This window comes from Rhea pennata, chromosome 1, assembly GCF_028389875.1.
Source record: "Rhea pennata isolate bPtePen1 chromosome 1, bPtePen1.pri, whole genome shotgun sequence".
NCBI lineage: Eukaryota > Metazoa > Chordata > Aves > Rheiformes > Rheidae > Rhea > Rhea pennata.
The window spans coordinates 76341993-76366727 of record NC_084663.1 but is presented as its reverse complement, the minus strand read 5'-3'; the positions used below and the strand labels follow the sequence as shown (position 1 = coordinate 76366727).

Sequence of the window (24735 nt, the reverse complement as noted above, 5' to 3'; positions counted from 1 at the left end):
GGCGGGCCGAAGAAACACGTTCCCCGGATGTAGTCGGGGGCGGGGGGCAGCGTGTCCCGCCTCCCCCCGGCCTGCCCGAGCAGGGCGCGACGCACGCGTGCGCAGCGTGGGGGGTGGGGCGGGGCCTGCGTTGGGGCTTGCTGCTGCGGAGGATGACGAAGAGGAGCAACAGCGCTCGGGCCTTCCCTAAGGAGTAGTGAACACGGCAACGCGGCTCAGAAGTTACCGCCTAAAAGCATGATCGGATTTCACGTGCCTCCTCGCGGAGGAGGCGAAGGGCCCACACGCTGCTGCTCAGTGCAGGTCAGTAATGAGACAGAAGCACCGAGCTTCTGAGAGCCAGCCGCAAGAAATGAATCGCTGTTACAGAGTAGCGCATTCACAATTCTGAGAAGAGCTCACGGGGCTTTAGTAAGTCAGGCTGATTATTTTAACCGTCTGTAGTCTATGTTAGCCTATCTAGAACAGTAATTCAGTGTAAGATAGGAAAGCTAATTTTTCTCCCTCCAAGCACAAAGAACATTTTCTTCCCTATTTCTGTATCCTTGCCTGATAGTCGTTTTAAGCATAAAAAGTTGTTTTGCAAATAACTGATATATTGCAAAGAAAGTAAGCTTTAATTTAAATTGTCACTTTCAGATCCTGCTGTTGGATGAACACACATCTCTAAATTTAAAGCAGCCACTCAAATTACTATTTAAAATGCTATGTCATTATCATTAAATCCTTTAACCATTCTGTGAAATTAAGACATTCTGACTTAGGTTGTATGAGGTCCTATACTCCAGAAAAGGGAAGGTAAGTTTGAAAGAAGCGAAGAGAAAAATACTAGTACAATAATCAGAGGGAGAGCATAGCAAACTTAAAAAGACCTTAATCTTTTTATTCTGTTTTGATACAACAAATGCTTGTTGTGCAGAACTGTAGTAGTAGTTCAGGTTGATTCACATGTATTTAAAAGAACTTTTCCAGTACACTGAAAGGAAACCTGGCATTCATGCTTGAATTCTAAGAGACACTGGTAAAACTAACTTTCAACAGAACATGGTAAAATGAGATCACAGAAAGTTTAAAGTTACAAATAAAGACAAATTAAACATCTTTTATCTTTTAATTGTAGGTATAGTAATATTTTCAACTGTTCATGCAAATTTGAAGACACAAAACAAGAAACAAACAAACTGGCAGTTAAATAGCACCAATCAGTAATATGAAAATTGATAACCAGACACCTTCTCCAACACCCTTTAACATTTTAAAAGCTTGTTAGTGTTGTAAATTTAGCACCTCAAGTTTACTGAAATCACAGCTGAGGAACTGCTTAAAGGTTGGTCCAATTAGAAAAGCTAGCTTCTGTTATCTGAAAGACTCCTAGATATTTGAAGTCAACATTCTGCTCCATGAGGGGAAAAAAAAAAAAAATCCTTCTCTTCTCTCTTCTAAGCATCACATACCCATCACTTTTCCTTTTACAAGATACTCAATAAAGCACAAGAGACTCGATAAAGACTCTTTCACTGGGCTGTAGCTGAGTGGCACCAAATTCACATCCCTGCATGAAAAGCCTTCGAATGTCACACACTTGCCCCCAAACACATACACATGTGTGTATAACTATTACATTCGTTAAAGCCATTATAGTTTCCTCTACCTTTTAAAAAAAAATCGTACAGGTAAAAGACATCATAACAAGATGTTAAGACAACAGTTAATCTTCACAGTTATTTACTTTTTCCAGTGTATTCATACACTAATGCATTGTCCTTGTTAAAACTATACAATACTTTGAAAGTGTTTAAAATCCTCATGACTCAGTAAAAACATGATTGGGCTGATTCTCAACCATGATTTATGACCTCTGCACATGTCTGCATATTACTGTTTCCAGCTTAAATCTTACATGTTTGATTCTTCTGATAATCAGTACTGAAAAGCTTTATTTGGGCTATTCTATCTTACCAAAACAGATGGGACCCCTTTTCCTCTTTTCAAGCAACAGGAAGTGAGGGAAGGGGAGAAAAGCCCTGAAGTTAGAAGGAAAGTCATCAACAATGACTGAGCAACAGTTAGGAGGAGGACCAAAATGCCATTCAGCACTTACCATACACTAAGATATGCCATTAAACTTGATACTTTCTCAAATACTGCTTGCTAATCACAGCCACTATTTTACCTACCTTTCAACACTTACTTGAGAATTAAGCCCTTGTTAAGTATACAAAAGTCCTTTGAAATATCTGAAGCTGCACCTGCTTACACTTCAGGAGAATCTGTCCCAGTTCTTACTACTTTGTCCCCTTGAAGTATTTGAGTACAGGAGGAGCCACAGAAGAACTGGGAAATATACAGAATAACCTGGAATAATACTGTTCCTACAGTATCTCATGCAGGCAATTTTTCCATAAATGCAGCAATATGTTTAAACATAAGGCAAAGACACTGGAGGCCATTACAAAGCTCTTTTGTGTAATTCCCTTTATGAAGTACAGGTCCAATTTCATTTAAGTGCCATAAAAATAATCGTAACACAATATTGTTAAGAATTATAGTTTCAAAATACTATTTGCTATCAATGTTTGTCTAACAAGCTGTTCAAAGAGTTTTTATACTGTAAGTGGATTTATTTCCAGAGAGACACTGTTTGTCTTACTACGGTTCATTCTGCTGGTGACATAAGAAAAGTGTAGTTTGTTACTTAGTATAGTAACCACTGTTTTTATAATCCTTAGAACAGTAGAATTCCAAAGGCAGATTTGTCATGAAGCTGTAAACAAAGAGTTTTCCAAGACTTATTGGCAATAAACAAAGTGAGCTTTAATCCTTTAGGATTTGAATATATCTGCCAATTTGGAATTTTGAAAGCTGTGGAAACTATTTCCAAACTAATATTCTGGAACAGTTTGAAAACTGTTCTCTGAGGAAGAGTCAAAATCTATTTCCAACCCAGATTCATCAGAATTTGGGAGAAAAGTAGGATAGGAATCCAAGTCTGAATGCTGCTTTATGTTAACAGAAGCATGTTTCATGGTTGAGTGCATGAAGTATGAAGAGTCCCAGAGCCAGGTTTCAAGGTCTGCAGAAGAGTGAGGCGTTTTAAGATGACAGTATGAAGAATGAAATTCCACAGTAGAAGGGGCAGTTTGACATTTTCTTAGTGATGCATAGTTGTCTTTCCTGTTTAACAAAAACGAACAAAAAAAAAGTAGTGTTTCAGTGACATTTCTATTACAGTTCATATGTCAGACTTTGAATGAGGAGGAACACTAGAGGAAAAAATGGTCAATAAAATGGTTAATTCTTAATGCATTTCGTGAGTTAGGATCGGGGACAACAGGAACAGGATCTTGAAATGATCCTACCTAAAGGAAGGGCACCCTTGCCATTATGTGATGTCCTCAAAAGCAGGTATAGAGTAGTTGCACTGAAAGTCACCACACTAGTCTGGTAAGTTCAGAAGGGGAGACTTAGTTTGCACATTACCTCTTAAATGGTACTGATCTTCCCCAGCTATCCACTTGGAATATTTGGTTACTTATCAATCACAGCAATAACCCAACATTAAAAAGTATAATCTCAACATTTACAAGTTTAGTAGTACAGATAGCTGTTCAGTTTCCCAAACGCAGGCTCTGCTTCTCACTTTACAACCAGCTAAATCTCAACTAAAAGACTGAACAGAACTCTCTAAACTAGAAAAAAAAAGAAAATTAATCACCACGTTTTTCTTTTTTTTTTCCAGTCTGAAAAACAGGAAACTGAAGTTATCACCAAAAATACCTAGCTTTTTCTTTCAAAGTTCTCCCTCTGCTCTTGCAGTATTTTTGCAAAAGACAACCTCCCACCAAACGCACCAAAAAATCAAACTCTCCATGCACATGCTTCAGTGACAGTTTCCAACCTGAAGTTTAGAAGATACCAGCCACTAGGCTGAGTTTCCTAGAAGTATTTCTAAACTGTAAACAGCTCAATTTTTAATGAAATTTGATTCCAAAACAACTAAAGAAACAGGATCTGATGACATAAGGGGAAGGGAAAAAGAAAAGAGGGGGGAGGGAGAAATTACTCTCTGTAAAAGCAGCAGTAAGTTCTTGATGGATGCTGAAACAAATTACAATAACCATCAAGTAAGAGTCATCTATAGAATACAATGCAGGATTCCACATACAAAGTCTGAGGACCTAGCCATCTGAAGAGGGAATCTACTTCAAGAAAGGCTTCAGAAAACTTAAAAGTCCAAACATTTAAACAGCTCAGTGGGAGTTAATCACCTTTAAGTTATAAAAGTATGCTGGCAAAGCCACATGACCACTATGCCCTGTTTTATGGCCAAGATCTTGCCCTTTCCACAAGAGAAACAAGAATTCTGATTGACCAAGATCCAAGGACAGAATAACCTCCTATGAGAAGTTACAGCTGAGCCAGCTTTGTGATGTTCTCTTCTGAACATCCCCCCAGATGAAGAAAATCTCAAGACTGGTAAGGCTGGAATCCAAGCAATGTGAAGCTGCTAAATAAGCATAAAAGCAAAAGACCCACATATATTGTGAAAAGAGTCAGAAACATCAATAAAGGAAAAAAAGAAAAAGGTTATAGGATGATACATGACATTAAATAACTGGAGAGGTGATACTAGGATGATAGTAGATGATACTAAAAACTCCTTTTCTGTTCAGACAGATGGCCTCAAAAGCATACCAAGATTATACAAGAAAAAGCTTTAACTCATTTTGGAGAAGCTCTTCATGTACAGGAATTAGATGCTTCCAAAGTCTCTGCACAACTCAGTACTGTGAAAAAATTATTTTAACAACCTAATGTTATAGCCATTGTTCAATGCTTCCAGAGAGGGAAGGAAATCTCAAGCCTCAAAATCATTAAGGTTTGAAGATTTTCTCTAGCCAGAAACTTCAAGACTGACTACTCTCTACTTCTAAAGGATGGAGCCTAAGAATCAGAACTTTCAAGATGCCAATTCAGAACCTGGCAGAACTTCTTGCAAGGAAGCAGAAACAGGCAGATGCATCTCAGACAGATCTTCTCAGGCAGATGCGTCAAATCTGCATTCCTGACTGACTCAGTATATAGCATTGGCAGGGCAATGAAGAACATCTTTGATATTCCTCATCTGTCTTTATTAGTAAACAGGAGGAAGACAAAACCAAAAGAACATTTGGATCAAATAGCAGTAAACTGTTTTTTTTTAAAAACAAACAAACAAACAAAAACAAAAAAACCTCTGTATCCAGAACGTAGCAATGGGTTCACTGAAATAAGTGCTGCAGCCTGCCGTCTCCAGCACTACAGCTATCTTTTTGGGAAGCTTTTATGAAGCATTAAAGAATTCTGTGCAGTTCTAATAACTTTTCTGGCCAGTTCCATTTCCCCTTCTCCTACCTCCTCTCCAGCAACTCCAGGAGAGGAGAGAGTCATCACTCATTAGAAAAATTACTGTAAAATAGACCTGACCCACTCTACTGAAGCATACATTTCTGGTTTCTAAACCGAATCTTAAGAGAATTTGCATTTATGAGCATTTTAGGCTGAGAGGGAAAGTCTATGGTTCTTTGCTCGTATCACTACTTTGATATGGCTATGCAACTCACTGTTTCAGACTGAAAGCCTATTTTTACAAGAAAGTCTGCTGGTGCTGGTCACATTCAATTCACGGAAGTTTGCAGAGTTCCACTCTGGGCAGATATCACACTCCCCAGCATAAGGTGAAACTGTGATGGTATTCATACTTGTGTAAATTCTCACCAATTCCTCCATCCACATAGCGCTAGAAAGATTAACAGAAGTAAAAAGTCTGAAAGGCTTGGAGATAAGAGAAGAATAATGAAGCTAATTACAACCAGGTTACACTAGGGGTTTATCTTCCACAGAAATACAAATTTCTTGAAAATTTCAGTATTTGTTTTTACTTTTCTTAATTCTTCCCAGCTATCTTACAAGTCTGCCGTTCCTGCTCATTTTCATCTACTTTTTACTATTATAACCTTCTCTGTCCAGACTCTAAAAACGTAGTCTTTCTCCCAAAGTTTTCTAGTTCCTACCCACCGCATCTGATTTAGAACATTTGGAGCAAGCTTCTCTTCCCTTTTCTTCCTGATTGCTCCTGCTACTGTGGAGCAGAGCAGAAACAAGGTCTCTGTTCTCCATTCAGTGGCTGTTCTGTAACCTTCCCCAAAAAGTACAAGCCTATTAGGAGGCAACAGCTCTTCACCTACCCCAAGCAGTCACTGATCAATTAAAAACAAACAAACTCCTGACAATGTACTTTAGGAGAAGAAAAAACCCTAAGGATTAGAAACAGCAAAACCTGTTTTGTGTTATCCTTGAGAAAACTATTAAATCTTGTTTTGAGAGCGAAACTTACCAGTACTTGAGATTTTTTTTCCTCTTAGTCAAAACTTCTAAGAATGCATCATTTGCATGCAGCACACCAACTTACCTGAATGCACAGAAGAGCTTCCTTTTAGCCCTGGAATAAACTGCACCAGCAATCTGACAAAGCTGTTCTTGCATCCATCGAACATCATCAGGAATGTCAGGAAACCAGTTTACTAACCTACAGTCAAAACCAAAACACACACACTGCTTTGTAAACAACAGAGCTCACACATAACATGTTCTTACATTTCCATGTCCAACCTCCAACAAAGTAACATGGTTTTCATCCTCCCAAAGTTAACTCCCTCAACAGACACAGCGTCTAGGTCCTCCCAACACCTCTAAATTTCCCTCTGTCCTACCCATTTCCCTTCTACAAGTGAAGAAAAAATGGCAGAAGCTAATATTGCATCACCTATCTACATACATGCTGATGACTGACCAGGATGTGCAGTTTACACAAAACTTTTAAGAAGCCTGCAAAAAACCCTCGGCTCTGTGAACTCTCTCTGTGTACACTGGAACTTGTTAGTCAGCCTAAAGTTATGTGGGAGTTGAAGGAAGAACAGCAGGATGGAAGGATAAAAGGAAGGCAAAGACAGAACAATGTCACAAATGTATTCTTTTCCCTTACATAATGCTCTTAAGAGAATTCAGCCCCACTGAAGGGGAAGAAGGGAGAAAAACCTCATATAAAACTCCTGTTGAAACTTGCTTTCTCTCCACCCTCCAAAAAAGTGAAGTGGCATAGAAACAAGGTATTTTAGTGCAGTTTTATGTGTTTCCATTTATAGAACATTTCTTTGCTTTTCCAGGATTTTCTATAGATACTACTATATACAAATATATTCAATAGATACTAATGACATTTGCTATTCATAGACTGGAATGCTTTTAAGCAAGCAGTGAGTTTAGGGCTCATGCTACAGTGTAATTTGTCTTGTACAACAGTTAGAAACCTGATAAAATTAATTCCAGTTTCTAGAGTACTACTTTGAGTCAACCTGAACAAACAGGGTAAGAAAATATACATAGTGAATAAATTACCACATTTCACTCCTGACTTCAAAAAGAAGGTACAACACAAGCACTACCTGGATGGCGTTCAAATATCACTGAAGAAGATAGTAGCTGTAAAGAATCTGCTCCTGGAAAACACACCTAAGGGTGCTTCTTTCTGGCAGTTAAAAGAAAGCTATTTCTAGGTAAGTGTAAAGTTTTTACAAGTCTTTTCAATACATTTATTTTTGTAGCCTTAGACAATAAAGGTTTTTAGAAGGATGCATTATCTAGGTAGAAATTATGATCTTTGGATAGTTAGCATTTGAACTATAGAGCACTGGAGTGCCTGCAAAACTGAAAAAAAACTCAAAAATGGGTAAGTTCTTAAAAGTGTAATTCTAAAAGATCCTTACCGTAAAGCAACAGAATAAGCAGATTCCACAGGTAGCGTATATGGCAGCATCAGATAGGACATGACCCGCATTGGGAAGAGTTTAGAGAACTGAGCATAGAATCCACTCTGTTCTTTACAAGCTTCTTGCAGTGCTAAAGGATAATCGTTTTTCAAAAAGATGTTAGACTATTTGAAAACAATCCAAGTAATTTCTTCAAGTGATTTGATGATTGTTAGTCCAGTCGGTATTATCAAGTGTTACTGAATAAGGATCAAATAGAGAATAAAAAATAATAATCCTAAGGTACTGTTATAGTAAACCTTCTCTAAGTTACTTTAAAATATGAGAAGTATTGACTCATCTTACAAGAACAAAAAGACACTCCACAGAACCTTTAAGCAGTCTTAAATAAGTCTCAGAAGTAACTTATTATGAGACGATGTGAAGTTTACTTCCCCCAAAATAATTATTTACTTCAGATAGCATCCTGATCTTGTCAGAGGCTCCAAAACTCAAAAGGAGTTAGCTAAAAGCCTAGAGTTTCATGCATTCCAGTCATTACATATTGTTTTCAGAGACTTCATACTTAACATTTTGTTCTGCTAGGTCACCGAGATCATCAATTTCAGATCTTGAAAATACCAGTCAGCATCTACAAAGAACCTAGTTAGAAGTTTTTTATTTTCTATTTTTTTCTTTTCTTTTTTTTTTTTTTTTCTTTTTTTAAAATCAGTAAGTGTTCTGGTCTATTAACATCATCTTAAGAGGACAGAAAAATCAGACAATTGGAAATCTACTAAAGCCTTTTTTATTAATAAAATGAAGGTAAGCAATGTTTGGATTTGAAATTCATCTTTGTCATGAAACAAAGTATCATATAAAAATACTACATATATACAAAGTATATCCACAAAATCAATCAAGAATTCAAGTTATGGCTCTATGGTGTTGAAAGCAACTTCTTTCTCTAGATTCAATTGTATTATTTCTGTAGCTAAATCAACATGTGTATGTTCATATCTAATAAATATGTAAAAAAACTTTTACAGGTTCAGCCAGTCTCTTAATTTCACAAGGAGTTACAAGATTAAAGAAAAAGCTTACTTGTTTTAAGCTAAGAAAAAAGTGAAAAAAATCAAAATTTGTCATTCAGAGGCTATCATACGATAGCCTGAAGAACATACCTTTACGAAGTCTGGGAGGAAGACTCTCAAATATGCTCTTGTCTAAAGGCCACGGATTTTGTCTCAGCTGGTTATTAACTACTTCAGCTTTCAAAGTTTCTGCTCCATTTTCCAACTTAGTTTTCTTGTTTGTAAGGTGAACACACTGCACAGTTTCCTGAGGACTTCTTTTTGTGAAGGACAAAGTGACATAAATTGAGTCACTCAGAATACCTGAAAGAGTCAAGAACTTCCACTTAGGGCAGACTTGATCCACAGGGCTGCAGAATACCTTAGAAAGGCCTGTTCTGAGGAAACATTATCTATCCAATATCAAATACCACTTGGTCTTGTAACCACACATGTTTAATTGTATTCATGAATAGTTTTCTGCAGGTCTAGGTCTCAATTTAAAACAAGTTCTTAAGAAGGGGGGGGGGAAGAATAATTAACAAACTGCACTGGATACACAGACCGTTACCAAAGTTGTTTTCTAGCAATAATAAAAATAGTTTAAAAAGGAGGAAAAGTAATTTCCTATTTGAAAGGAAACACCTACAACATACATCAGACCAGTTTGGTAAATTTGAAACGGCAGACACTACGTAAGTGCTTTGAGGCACTGTCATAATAGGGTGGGAAAAGGAAAATGAGTATGGTGAAATATCGGTTTAGGCTCCATATAAAATACAGATCTACATCAACACAGGTTGTCTTGCAAAACTGATACACTCTCATTAATAAAAGACACTAATATTTACCACTTATAGCTTAGAACCAAGCACTAGATAATGAGCACAAAGTTACATATACAAGAGGGATATTCATACTCCATTTCCAGAAAATCTATATGAAGCTATTATATAAAGACTACAGAACTTAACTGGGATCCACACCTACATACCGCAGGATCTATTTCCTACTTACAAGTATTCCTGAAAGACAGAGAGAATTAAGCAGAACTACGGTGTTTTAGATGCAAAACAAACACACACCCTCCTAGAGTTGAAACGGGTTAATGAGATGGGAGATGCATAATGAATGAATTTGGAAAGGCTACAGTTATCACCAACTGAGCTGGAAGCAAGACAAACCTATGACAGAATAAGAACAAAGGTGATCACAGGATCAGTAGTAAAAAAAGGAGGATTTCAGTACAATACGCACAGGATGTGAGGGAAGCACAAAGGAAATGTAGCAAGGAATCTCAGATACAGAAACAGATGGGAATGTGCACACAGGAATCTTGTGGGTACAGTACAGCAGAAGAGTCCATCTTAGCACAGACAACCCCAAATTAGAGGCTGGTTTATCTTTGTATAATGTGCTTTTAATCACCTGCTAACAATACCTAAAGCATTAAAAATTTAGTATTTAATAATTTCAGTAAATATTCAATAGCATTACTAAAAATTCAAACTCTTAAGTAGAACAGTGACCTTTAACAGCGAAGAAATTATTACAAGACAAGCTGAGTAGTTAGAGCATCGGCAGTGAGCACATTAAGCTGTGGCTGCATTACAGTACTGCAACTGATACTAACCGTAATACTACAGAAATCATGCTTAAAATTCCATTCCTCTAATCTGACATAGTTTTATCTCCCGTTTGCTTTTGCACCAAGGGGTACAGGCACTAGGCATGTCTGACTATATGATTTATTTCATGCCAATAAGAATTTACCATCTTTGTTTCTCTCTCTCAAAATTGAGCAGGACAATAATATTTATGTTGATACAAACTACATTACTAGGATTCACAAGCAGATCAGAACAACTTTCAATATTTCTTCCTAAACTTATCTGGGTCCCAACAACCGCTAACATCTTCTTCTTGTAAAATCTTTTATGATACAGACTAAGGATTTGTCTATAACTGATTTAATACCATTGTTAACAAGCTCCCAATTCTGAACTGTAAGTCTTCACCTACAAATTCACTTGTATGATATGAAAGAGGATGTGGTAAGCTACATACAGATTACACAGAATTGGGAAATACTAGCCTATTCCTACTCAGGATTAACCCCAAAAAAACTAGTAACTTCAGTTCTCTAGAACTGGAATTCTTTGGTAATTTCACTTAACAATACCTTAATACGCACTTCATATATGTGACAAAAACCCAAACCTCACCTCTAACTGCAATTTCAATGTGGCAGCACAAGTTACCTCATAAAAATCATACAGTTGTAATAACTATTTACATCTACTCAAATTCAGAACAAGAGCTTAACTTTTCATGTTTTCATGCTAGTCCCTATTACCCACACACAACCCCCCCCCCCCCCCCGCTTTTTTTTTACACTCAGGTTAAGGTCACATCATCAACAATTAGCCACAAACGTAACATACCATTCTCTCTTAAGAATTTAAGAGCATCTGAGTATCCTTGCTCACAGATCTCTCCTAGTACCTGCAAGCACAGGATAAATGAGTCAGCCAAATAAAATGAAATTCCACTTAAAAACCAACATTTTACAGAATTGAAAACAGCCATATCCATTGCCCTCCACTCTTGTAAAATTTTACATTAACAATTGCTGTAATAAAATAGATCCGAGTTTATGCACCTACTGTGATGATGCATACGCAAACTTGTCTTTCAACCATCAAGGATACACTGAATTGTTTATCTAAAAGGACAGTATTCTAATTGTGTAAGTTTTGCAAGAATTTCCTCCCCTTTCTTTCCCTGACTAGCTGCTTTGTCAGATGGAAGGAACAACAAAGCAGAATGGCTTGGTGGAATATGCCAGTTCCCCTCTTCCTTCTAGTCCTTCCCATTTCCCAAAACTACAACAAGTCAGCTGTGCAATTCTCACGCTCCAGATCAAATTTATGTCTTCCACACGAAAACATCTTTTACCAGATGTAACACCAGTTCACTTAATAATGTACATGGAAGCCCTAGACAAAAATAAATAAATAAATAAATAAAGCTTACATAAGTAAAATTTAAACATTTTTTCTTCAAGTGGTCAAAATAATTCTCATTTTAAGAATACATCTATAGCAGTCAGGAACATTACTTCTCCTCTGTAGTATATCCCAAGCCAATTGGTAAAATTTGTTCTCCTTTTTTTCAGCTTAATCAACTGCAATTCAATGGTATTTTCTTCATCAGTTCTGCAATTAACAGTGCTCAACAAAGTTAAAAGGCAAATTGCCTGTATCAAGTATTAATTGATAGGTTTTTTTAAAAAAATTGCAGCTTTAAAAATTCTGCTAAGTTCTGAAGCACCTGGTTAGCAGATAGACATGAAAGGACTATAAACACACAGTCATTATTCTACCTGTGTTAGTTTTATAATATAATCCTGTGCCAATTTCTAAAGAAATACAGAAAGCCAGTAACAGGACATGTACTTTTAGTCTGAGACATGAAAAACAAAGGGAACGAGAAAAGACTATGAATAAAATAGAAATAAGGGAAACGTCAGCAGAAAGTTCACATGGTAGATGAAATACGTAGATTACTATAGCTTTCTGCAAAAACAAAGCTTTTATATGAAGAAACACTGAGTTATCAACTACATGAAGACAGTGTGTTACCTTAGGTTCTGGTGGAAAGAGTGCTTGTGTTAAACGATAAAGGTTCCCCAAACTAAACTGAATGCTGGTGTTGGTCACATTCATTTCATGGAAGTTTGCAGAGTTCCCTTTTGGACAGATATCACACTCCCCAGCAAAAGGTGAAACTGTGATGGTAGTCTTAGACTCATAGTGAGGCAAGTTGTCACTGATTCCTCCATCCACATAGCGCTACGAAGATTAGCAGAAGTACAAAGAACTGAAAATTTCTAACAGATTTCCCATTTAAAAAATTAAATAGCATTTAAGAATGTAATAAAACAGTTTCTTGGGCCAAACATTACAGTAGTACAGTTTGTCCCTAACGACAGTTAAAAAAATTCCTGCCTGTAGTTCTATAGATAACATATGAAACCTAGTACTCTCTTTGGGATTTTCTGTTTTTTTTTTTTTTTTTAAGAAAGAACAAGTCCATTTCAAAGAACATAATCCTATACAACACACATTCTAACAAGTTAAGGGCTACCAGAGTACTTCTGTAGAAAGGAGAACAGAAGTAAATAAAATGTTTTACACTTGAGTTAAAGTTATTTGATACTAAACCGTTCAGACAGAATAAGAGTTACTCAGAATTGCTCTTCAAAAACTTCTGATATAAAAGCATCATAAATATTCGGACAGAAGGAAATTGCAATTAAACAGGAACAATGCTTTAGGATCCCTGACAAGAGTCATGGATATCTAACTTGCTTTGAGTGGAAGTTTAGAAGCTGTTTCAGGTTATGCTTTTATCCCCTTCATGTCCAGCAACCCATTTCCGTAATTTCAGTGCATCACCATCTCAGATATTTTAAAATTCAGGGACTGAAGAAGTCTGCATTGGGGTAACAGATCTATGGTGCGGCTGATCTAGCTGTTATGGCTAAAGACAACTGATCCAGTAACTCACAGGAAACTACTCTCCAGTGGCACCCATTTTAGTCGGTTTGTTTCAACAGTGGCAAAAGACCACTCCTCATTATCAGCTTTACTGTTAGGTGGCTGCAGTTTCCTCCTTCCAGATTAGGCATTCCAGACTAGAACCTGCAGGCCCTTGTGAAATGAAATAATGTTTTGAACAGGAGCAGCCTGGATTATTAATTTTGTCTGGCTTGAGACCTACTCCTTTTTGAGCACTATGAGGAACAAATTAGGAGGAGCAAAGGTCAGAGCGATTTATCCAACAGACTCTTCCAGAGCAACCTATTCCGACCTATCAGCATTCTCGGACACTCTTCTGACCAGCACTGGGCAGCCGCTGCTGACAAACCTACTACAGGCATGTAACATGAAACAGAAACACAGAGTATTATCTGTCTTATGAGGAAAGGTTGCGAGAGCTGGGCCTGTCCAGCCTGGGGAAGAGAAGACTGAGAGAAGATCTTATTAATGTCTACAAATACCTTAAGGGACAAGTGTCAAGGGGCTGGGGTCAGATTCTTTTCAGTGGTGCCATGTGGCAGGACAAGAGGACTGAAACAGAGGAAGTTCTACCTGCATAAAAGGAATAACTTCTTTCCTGTGAGCATGACAGAACACTGGTACAGGCTGCCCAGAGAGCTTGTGGAGTCTCCTTCTCTGGAGATACTCAAAACCCATCTGGACATGATCCTGTCTAACATGCTCTAGGTGACCCTGCTTGAGCAGGGGGGTTGGACTAGATGATCTCCAGAGGTCCTTTTCAATCTCAACCACACTGTGATTCTGTAATAGTTGAGGTTGGAAGGGGCATCTGGAGATGACCTGATGCAACACCCTGCTTAAGCAGCATCACCTAGATCAGGTTGCCCAGAACCATGTCCAGTTGAGTTTCAATTATCTCCAAGGACAGAGATGCCACAGTCTCTCTGGGTAACCCATTCCACTGCTCAACCACTGTCATAATGAAAAGGGTTTTCTTATGTTCAGATAGGACTTTCCATGTTTGAAAGTTTCCATGTTCCTTGTCCTGTCACTGGGAACCACTTAGAAGTCTAGCTCCATCTTCCTTACACCATCCCATCAGTAACTTATGCACATTGCTAAGATGCCCATTGAACCTTCTTGTCTCCAGACTAAACAATCCTGTTATGCTATCATATATATGCAATGAGGAAGTGAAGTAGCAAGTACAGCGCAACAGGTTTGGCCAAGACGTAAAGGCGGAGCCATAGCACGCAGCCCTCTCCTGAAATTATAAGGAGGTAGAAGCACATAGCCATGGGTAAGTATTCTATACAGTTAGAAGTTTAAACTTCTTTTGCCGTTTCTGACCATCAGTTCTAATATCTTTTAGAATCAAAAATTATTGCTATGTTTGAAGTGGCAAATAAACATTCACAAACTTTAAAATTAGCAGCTAAATAAAGGAGAGAGACCCCCCCAATTGATCCCTGTTTTTTTAACCTAGTAAGGGAAAGACAGGTAGCTCTCAGTCACTCTGCTTGATAATATCACACTAGCCGCCAGGCTGGGAATACAGCCCATGACATGTCACAACATAACTCTTACCAAAGGCAGGAGGGAAAAAGAAGAGGGAGAGGAAGAAGAAAGAACTATCATGTTGGAGAAAGACCTTAAACTCATAGGAAATTAACCTTTGCTAGCTCAATTGCTTACAGAATAAGTGGCCTAAAATTGAAGTACAAATTGTTTTATATGATAGATAAACATTTTCAGACAGAAAAATGCCTGTTTTGCTTTTACTTACATTTATTGTGTTAGTGTAATGTGCTCAGGAAGAAATTGCTCTAAAAACACTCTGAATTTTATTTTTTGTAGTAAATGCATACAACTCAAGAGCAGTGCCCTAAGTTGTTACATATTACTAGCATTGTACAACTATTCTAGGTTACTCTCACGTTTTTGTTTAAAGCATGAATTCATGAAGTACCAAGCCAGTTAACAAATGTTGCCATACTGCAAAGTTTAAATATCTGACATTTTGCTGTGTTTAAGCTCTACAAAAGTCAATCCAAGCATATGCAAGTGTGTTATTCTTATCAAGTTATGACACAAATAAACTGCAGTATTTTCTCAGTCTCCTATACATTAAAATCACATGACAATCATTGCAAAGGTCAAATGGATGTAGTGACTTTCCTTAAAACATGAACCAACACAGTATCACTTAGATGTTTTTGTAGTCTGAACTAAGCCTTTTAAAATAGTGTCGTCTGGTGGCAAGAACTTAATAGGCAGATTAGCCTGGATCCACCTAAGCCTTGGATTGAGTCCAATGTCTTGTTTTCGTAATACTTTTAATCTGAAAGAGTTTAAGGGGGCCTACAACATTTAAAAACACAAATAAATAAAACGTCTTTATACATTTTCAATCATTTCTGGGTTTAATTTTAGCGTGAAGAAAAAATACGTATTTCATGGCTGTCCTTGACCTTTTTGCACTTCCAATCAGCCCTGAAAACAGCTTGTAATAAACTACTATTAAGGATGCTTTTGAATTCTACTTCAATACTTTTCCCTTCTTGCCTAAGGAGCACCAAAGTTGGAAAGAAAGCAAAAGTAAAATTAATGCTATTGCCTTGACATGAAATGCAGATGGGTTTCCATATCTGTTATTCAGAATACCTGCAACAAATTACGCTGTTTAACTTTTCTGCAGATGTTGCCCTTTTAATGGGAGATCAGGTAAAACCCAGTATAGTAATAAAGTATTAAGAGGTTTTGTAACCAGTAATTCCTGTTAAGCAATGGAAGACACTATCACATTGATACTTCGCCTTTAAGAAGCACCTTTTTTTACACTGAATATAAAAGCCAACAGCAGAAAACATTAAAAGGTTGATTTATATCTAACTGAATATGAAACTTTAATCTAGTTTTAAGGCAGACCTATCTACTGCAAAAATACACAAGTATGCAATATAATCTCTTAAAAGATTTTTTTTTTTTAATTGAACACGTATTTAAGGTACTCTTCCTATAAATTTATGCTGGCGAAGAAGCACCAATATCTCTGTCTTATTTAAACATTCCTCCTTAAAATTTCTCACTATTTTGCCAGTTTAGACTACCTTCTTTTAATTACTGCATCAGAAATGAGTGAAATTTAAGGGGACATGTGTTTGTTTCAGTGTGGGGAAGAAGTATATAGAACAGATCTTCTATTTCTAACACATACAGTGTTTCCTTATACATTTGAAAGGCTGTAATATACAGCTGCAGTACTAAAAGCTCTGATAAAGGTATTAATTTTATACGAGGAAAACAAAAGCAAGCACACCATCTTTCCATATTTGTTTAATAGCTAGAGCTACTTTAAGATCTTAACAATAGAATAGAGACTTACCACACCTCTAAATGATGGTGGAATTAGGCCACAATAAATAGGAACAAATGAACTGCAGATTAAAGCCTGTGAAGAAATGAGACCATATAAATTAAAGGATAACTGTTCTGTTATTGGAAGTATCATCTATCTGTGCTTCCCCATTTAAAAATTAATGGTCTTGAGAAAATATACTGTCAATATAACATTAATACAAAAATGAACTCTGGAATTGTTTTAGATTTACACCTCTCTTCCCTGTCTCGAAGTACTCCAGTCTACTGCTTCACAGTATTATCTTCAGATGTTATCAAAAAATGATCAAGCAAATAAAAACCTAAACAAGTGGTTTTTTAATTAGAAAGTTAAAAAAAGAAATGTTATTCCACACATTTTTAAAAATATAACCACATTCCATCTGAGTAAAAACATATGAAACTCACTAAAAGACCATTTTAAGTAATGCTAATTACCATGTCATTAGAAAGAAGTAATTCATAATCATTCCCTCAAGCGATACATTTTCTGATTAACTAAAGTAACTAATTGGGGACACAAACCTTGAAACTCTGGGATCATATCACACTAGCTTTTCTACTGATACTAAGAATTTAAAAAGCTATTTTTGATTGTTTCCTGATCATCGTTCTCATAAGATTAACCTTAAAAAGTATTTTATTCATAAAGATATAGTTTCATTACATATACAGCACATTAAAGGACACGTTTACCCTTCATAAAACTGAAAACTCACACCTACTTACTGACAAGTCACAGAGGTATGTTAGCCGGGAAAATTAGTAAGTAAATTCAGCATAATGAAGCTTATCTTTAAAATATGACGAAAGTCACAATATTCTAAAATATTTAAAAAGAAACTCCAATGGATGATACTAGATAGACTTAAGATGACAGATTCTTCAAAAAGTTGTCATATACAGTTATTGAAAACAAACATACCTGGACAACTTCTTCTTTAGAGTTAAAATTAGATATCAATGCATTTTTACCATCTGAGACTCTGGTTAGTGAAATACACAGCCGGCCTGATGACAACTGATGTGTGTTTTCTGGAAGATTTCTCATTAGTCCATCCCTTATTATCTTTATCACATTAAAAGAAGGATGAAGGGGACCAAGATTTCGCTTTCTAGCTTCTTTAGCTAATGCCAGAACATCTGCACAAGCTTCAGCTGTAAGTAAAAAGCACATCATTAAGAAGAGAAGATATTTCAGAGTAACATTACTTAAAAAAAATACACACACACACACACACACACACACACACACACACACACACTTCCAGTATAACATCTCTAGAGCTCCAGGTTTTCCTCTCTCATTACCAGCATGAAAATTCAAAAACTTTTTAACAGATTAAGAAACAAAAGCCCTTTAGATTTTCAAGCAGTTGGAACTCATTTGATGAAGACCCAGCCGCTAAGCTGTGATACTTATATTCATATGCTTATGATACATATATGTAGACTGTATGTGTAAAATATCTATATAATATGCTTTTATTAGCAAGCAGTAATTCCAGAAGCATGTTCTTTAACGAACAAGATGAATAACCTTCCAAAAGCATGAATCATCTGTGCATGAATGTGTTCCACATGCAACATCCAAGAAATCTACAGTGTAGAATAAACAGATTTAAGGCCCACAGTATCTCTACTGAAGAAGCAAAGCACTTAGGTTTGTCACAACCAGTGACATTTGTTGCATTTAAATCAACCTTAGATTTTCAAGGCACTGCAGGAGATACTTATCTTAAATTATTATCTGTTTCCTTTACTGTGGTGATATATAAAAAGGAACTCATTATGGTAGGGAACTTTAAGAAGGAAATCTGTAGGTTTTTTGGGGGTAGGTGTCAGGAAGAGAAGAGATTTTTTCCTTTCTTTTAAGCAATGAGCAGGGAAGAGGTCTAACACCTCTCACCCAAGTTTTCACATAAGTTCCCCCTCCCCCCCAATACGTAACAATCAATTTCACTCCAGTTATATCATCCTTAGGTTTAGGAGCTAGATCAAACCACTACAGAATAAATGGCTGTTAAGACTGGGTTAATTGCTCTTCAGGAACACCCAAACCACTTTAACAAGCACACATCTAGTCAAAGTTAACAAGAATAACATCTCATCCACCTGCAAGGCTTTGTTTAAATATTTAAAAATTACTTTATCTTGTCTCTCTAGGGCATACTTTGGGGATATTGCACGATAAACAGGTCTGCTTGATGGGAGAGCAGGGAGAGGGAAGGAAGGTCAAAGTAACAGGTCACTATCCAGACTGATATGCTGCAAGGTCATCCAAAAATACGTTCAGAACTTGCATATTTTAACTTACATAGCTGATTTCTAAATAAACAGAATCCAACTTGCCAGACTAAACATGAACTAGTAGCACTGCACTGGAAATTACTTTTCTTAAGTCTCAGAGTTGGGATTAATTTCTCAAAACACCAGCTTTCTACAATGTTATCTTTTAGTTAAGTGGTATTATCTTAAATTTTCTTATTCTTCCCTCACTTAACCAACAGTCTGTGTTTAAAAGAGTATCTCCACATAAAACCAAAGCATCAGATATACTCTGTTTTTACCATATAGGATTTTTTGCACTCTACCCTTCAGGAGTGAAGTCTTGGGCCATAATTACTCTGACATCATGGCCTCATTCTGCATCCCACCCCAAAAACCAGAAAAAAAATTTAAATGCAGTTCACTGTTGAAGATCAAATATATGCTTATGTTAGTAAAACACCCTTTATGTATAGCTGAAAAAAAGGCAAAAGTCACACTCTAGTAAGTGAAAATGTTATTTTCAAAAGCAGCCACACAGACGATTTTAGCTATTTATTACTGTGCACTCAGATATAAGTCATATATATATATATATATATATATATATAATATTAATAAACTAATTTAGCAATCCTCTCAAATGTCTAAAGATAGTGTTTTGAACACCTGAAAACTCTGAGATGGGCCTTATTTCTAAATTACCAGAACTCTGTCCAGGAACAGCAGTCTTACTAAATACAGTATTTTCTTTTTGCAGAAATAAGTGTATCTCTGAAAACTTCTGCACCAAGTACATAAGCTGCAGTCACTAGAAAACAGAACAAGGAACACTGGGTACATGGGCACCTGAACAAACAATGCAAACAGTCTCAGTTCTCTGCCAAAATTTGATCTTGTTTTTCTGGCTAGAGTCCTTTGAAATATAAGGGTAAGGTATGCTTAAGTATGAAACATGTTAACAACTTCACTCATCCGCACTGAGTCCTATTCCTACACAAAAGGAAATAAAGTAGGCCAATGTTTTCTACCACTCCTGTAGCATGGCTATTCATTTCCCTGTAAACAAAGTCAGGCAAGTATCAGCTCACTTTACTTACCCAATTAAATAGCTGCAAAACTGACGACCTCTAACAACTGAGATTTGAACTCCCCTTCTATTAGCTTCCTTTTAGAAAATAACTGCCTATCAAAATTAGGTCTAATTTCACATCTGTTCCACACACAAGCATTTCTACCTCTCCCTCTCTTGTACTTCTAAAATCTGAAACTCAGGAGAAAAAATATTTTTTGGAATTACATGTGAGGTAGCCTTTTGGGGGAGAAGTTTTTTAAAAAAGTTCAAGTCTACATATTTTATTGGATTTTTATTCTAAATATTATACGTATTCTTAGGCAGAAAAAAAAAGTGTTGTGTTTCTTTGAGAGTAGGTGATGTTAAAACACTGAAAATTTAAAACTTAATTAATTCAATAATTGAAAGTACTCCACCTTTCTTTGCTTCTCCCCCTGCCACTCAACAGGACCAAAATGGTTACCTGTTAGAGGAGTCTACTTGGAAATGGAATTTTGGCTTTCCATAGCAACAGAAAGAGAGAGGGGGCTAGAGCTCAAGTCAGAGCAAAAGTTTAGGCAGATTTTGGCAAAACTATTTTATTCTTGGTATATAACAGAAATAAAGCAATTAATGTTCTCATTAAACAATTAGGTTTTCCATTGAAGAAAACTTTAAAACAGAAGAAAACCTTCCTCTGAACTGAATGAAGGAAGGTTCTTCCTCTGTCTAGAAACATACAATTTCTTTCTACTCAATGGCTAAGATTCACACAAAGTCAAACTTGAAATTCTAGGCAGTTTACCCATCCAACATATAAAGGGAAGCACAAAAACAGAAGTGCTTTACTTAAAACATCTAGCTACAACCTTGAATAGAGGAAATACACACATGAATTTTAGTAAAAAAAATTTTCCACATATAAATACACACACATATACATATGCACAGTTGGGTGGGGGACAAAAAGCTAAAATCTTTTTTCATGAAAAACATGAGGTAAGACACATGACCACAACTGCAGACTTAATAGCAAAAATGCATATTAAATTATATCAATGTAAAGGAGTTGTACACTACCCAGGAACTAATGAAATATATCAAATTATTATAACATATAATTTTTTTAGAGCTTATTTATCATCCTCTGCTTTCACAAAAATAATTTTCTTAATCATAGAAAACAGATAAAAAGATACGAAGTTAACATGAGAATACCTACTTTGTCTGAGGACTTTACAATGATTCACAGGTTTTACAAAGCAGCTAGTTTTAAAATCTCTTCTAACAGAGAAATATTCACAAGTTTTACCACCCTTCCATTTCTTCAAGATTGCGGAGGAAAGCATTTACCCATAAAATAAAGTATTTTAGGTTGCAATCACACAAAGTAAATCTATCATTTACAGAAAAGCAAAAATCCCAGTTGGCATATAGAGAAATATACATTGCGCACAGATTAAAGAGGAAAAGCATGTTAAAGCTAACCTAAGCTCTCACTTTAACTTCCTAAACCCTACCTCAAGAAAGGAGAAGCTTTAGAGAGAGCAACTTAAAGCTAACTGAGGCTGGATGTACAAAGATGACTACAGAAGAGATATATTTATTATTTCTCAATGAAGTATAAACATCCTATCTCAAATTGAGAGTGTTAGTTTGCCTGCTTTGAAGGATGTTAAAATTCAGCCACCTCTTGCTCTCCCTGCAGTTTTCGAGTCCTCTACTTCGCATACAGAGAAGAGCAATTGTCATTAACCCGATCTAATTCTGAAGCAGAGAGGAAGGAGAGCTCGGAAGGAGAGCTCGGAGTATCAACACACGTATCTAACTTTGCATCTGGCAGTAAACCCAGAACATTTGACCATTTGACTACACAGGTACAGAAGGCTGAAAGGTTGCTAAACATCCACTCAAGATATACCAACTTCACCATTTGTCTCCTCCTCTTCCTTGAGCAAACACTCATGTGTTTTACTCAAGGGTAAGATAGGCATGGGATAAAGATGAGACATAAGCAAAATAATAATAATCCAGCAGATCCTAAGGCCATGCCACCCTCTCAAGTGTTTTCAGAAAAGAAGTCACGTTCTCCCTTGCGAAGGTTAATTTGAAAGCAAAGAAAAATTAAAACACTAGTCGTCCCTGCAGCCGCTTCAGCCCCCCAACACACAACAGCGTCGCAACTGCCGTCCTCGCACTCCCCTCACGCAGCAGTAACGGCCCCAACTACCGACCCCCACTCCCCCCCGCGCTCACGCTCCCCTCACGCAGCAGTAATCGCCACAACCACCGCCCCCCCGCGCTCGCGCTCCCCTCACGCACCAGCAACCGCCGCAACCACCGCCCCCCCGTGCTCGCGCTCCCCTCACGCAGCTGTAACCGCCGCAACTGCCGCTCCCCCGCGCTCGCGCTCCCCTCACGCAGCAGCAACCGCCGCAACTGCCGCCCCCCCGCGCTCGCGCTCCCCTCACGCAGCAGCAACCGCCGCAACTGCCGCCCCCCCGCGCTCGCGCTCCCCTCACGCACCAGCAACCGCCGCAACTGCCGACCCCTCCGCGCTCGCGCTCCCCTCATGCAGCTGTAACAGCCGCAACTGCCGCCCGCTCGCTCTTCCCTCACGCAGCAATAACCGCAGGCCCCGTGCTCGCGCTCCCCTCACATAGCGGTAACGCAGCAACCACCGCCTCCCCCCCCCCGTGCTCGCGCTCCCCTTACGCAGCAGTAACTGCCGGCCCCGCGCTCCCCTCACGCAGCAGCCGCCGTCCGCAGCTCCCCCTCCCCCCCATGACGCCTTTAGAGGAGGAGGAGGAGGAGGAGGAGGAGGGCGAGGCTGCTTACCCAGAGAGCCGCCGCCGACGAGCACGGCGCCGGCTAGCGCCCCGGCTGAGGCCCCGTAGATGTGCCGCGCGTCGCGGATGATGTGCGGGGCGTGCTCCTGCAGGCAGGTGGCTGCGCCGATGTGGTAGACGCCCAAGAAGCCGCAGCCGGCGAACGAGACGCTCCAGCCGCGCTCACGGTCCAGCATCGTCGCCGGCGGGGGGTCAGCGGAGAGGGGGTGGGGCGCGAAACGCCCGCGCGCGGGCGCAGGGTGGGCCGACAGGCAGAGGAAAAAGAAGAGGTGCCGCAGGTCGCGGGCGAGGCGCGCCAGCCGCTGCCGGCCGACCGACCGACCGACGTCGCGACAGCGGCGCAGGCCGTCCAGCGGCTTACATGCCGGCCACGCCCAGCACCGCGAGCGCGCGAACGAGCCAATCCCACGCCGCCGCTGGGCACGCGCCCTCCCGCCTTGTGACGGCACAAAGCGCCTCAGCCAATCGAAGGGGAGATGCAAACGAGACCCCCCCCTTCCCCTTCCCCTTCCCCCGGGGAAGGCGCGGGGCTCAGTCGGGCCGGCGCTGCCCAAAGCGGTGGCGCGGCCGCAGGGGCGCGGGGCTGCGCGGCTGCGCGCTCCGGCCGCCTCCGGGGCCCCCACCTCCGAAGGAAGCTCTGGGGAAGGGCCCTGGCCGAGAGCCCCGGCGCGCCCCCGTGGCCCCGGCGCGCCCCCAAGGGCTGCCCCTCTGCCTCCCCCTCCCCCGGTGCAGGGCGGGGGGTGCACTCGGTTAGAGGAATTTCTGACAATATTGTTGCGATATCACTAAAATACATCCTTTAGCCTTGCAGCAGCACATAAACATGACTTCTGTGTTTTACTTGTTTAGCAGTGACCGGACGCTTACACTAACACCTTAGACTGGAAAACACTCTGCCACATGTAGCCCATATATGCTGTGAAAACAGGAAAGTGCGGATTTAGCAATTATCCTGATTATCTGAGGCTCAAAGGAATACATTGAATTAGGTTTATATAATCATTTGTATTTTGTGACCTGATTTAGGAGCAAGCACTGTTTAAATAGTAATCTTGTAATAAACTTCATAAAGAGAAGAAATTTCATGACACTAGGATGCTTATAAAAGGAAGATTATTCTATAATATGCTTTTCCTAAGTATTTCAAACCATTAACTTATACCATTTCTGTGTTCAATGGGTATGTTTAATCAACATTTTGCAGACAGAAGTAACAAGCAGAGCAGTTAAATGCAAAGTCTAAGTATATACAATGGCATTTAATAGAGTTTTGAAAGTACCCAACTGACTAATTTAGCAAAATCAGAAGCCAGGTATCAACAGACTTTTGGAGGTCTTGTAGTGGCATCTGAACACCTTTACATATCCGTCAGCACACTAACAGCTTCGTTGGCAGTAGCTGGTTAATTTGATCACTTGCAGTCATCTTCACAGAATTCATACTGCTCAATGCAGTGCCACATGGCATTTAAGTTAGCCCATACATTTATTAGCACATCACTGTGCAGCAATCTATCTGTGGCTACATAATATCCCTCTATTAAAGTGGTGTTGTGTATATGTTAAGCAACACTGACTCGTCTGCATCCATGTAGCCATACCATCATGCTTTCAAGTCTAACTAGTATTTTTCACAGGTAGCTCAGGTATTTCTGCAGTGTGCAGCATCACAGGCCATAGATATGCCACAAGCATTTCCCTACCGACATCATCCAGAAGTTCTCAAAAGCTGTCTGAACA

The 24735-nt window shown here is 38.8% G+C and overlaps 1 protein-coding gene and 1 long non-coding RNA gene across 2 annotated transcripts; one reads left to right on the top strand and one right to left on the bottom strand.

The window, feature by feature from the left end:
* The first annotated feature begins 126 nt into the window (after nucleotides 1-126).
* On the top strand, nucleotides 127-6371 carry LOC134149327 (uncharacterized). The gene is made up of 2 exons (XR_009960399.1): nucleotides 127-303; nucleotides 3740-6371. It is a non-coding gene; the product is annotated as an uncharacterized LOC134149327 (long non-coding RNA).
* LOC134149320 (1-acylglycerol-3-phosphate O-acyltransferase Pnpla3-like) lies at nucleotides 2450-23359 on the bottom strand. Its single transcript, XM_062592331.1, has 9 exons — nucleotides 22985-23359; nucleotides 17750-17982; nucleotides 16811-16876; nucleotides 12505-12714; nucleotides 11305-11365; nucleotides 8972-9184; nucleotides 7806-7938; nucleotides 6452-6568; nucleotides 2450-3174 (listed from the first exon to the last, which is right to left on the bottom strand). Exons 1-9 carry the CDS (start codon nucleotides 23169-23171, stop codon nucleotides 2883-2885), a joined length of 1512 nt encoding a protein of 503 aa, XP_062448315.1. The 5' UTR covers nucleotides 23172-23359; the 3' UTR covers nucleotides 2450-2882.
* Between the last annotated feature and the right edge of the window lie 1376 nt (nucleotides 23360-24735).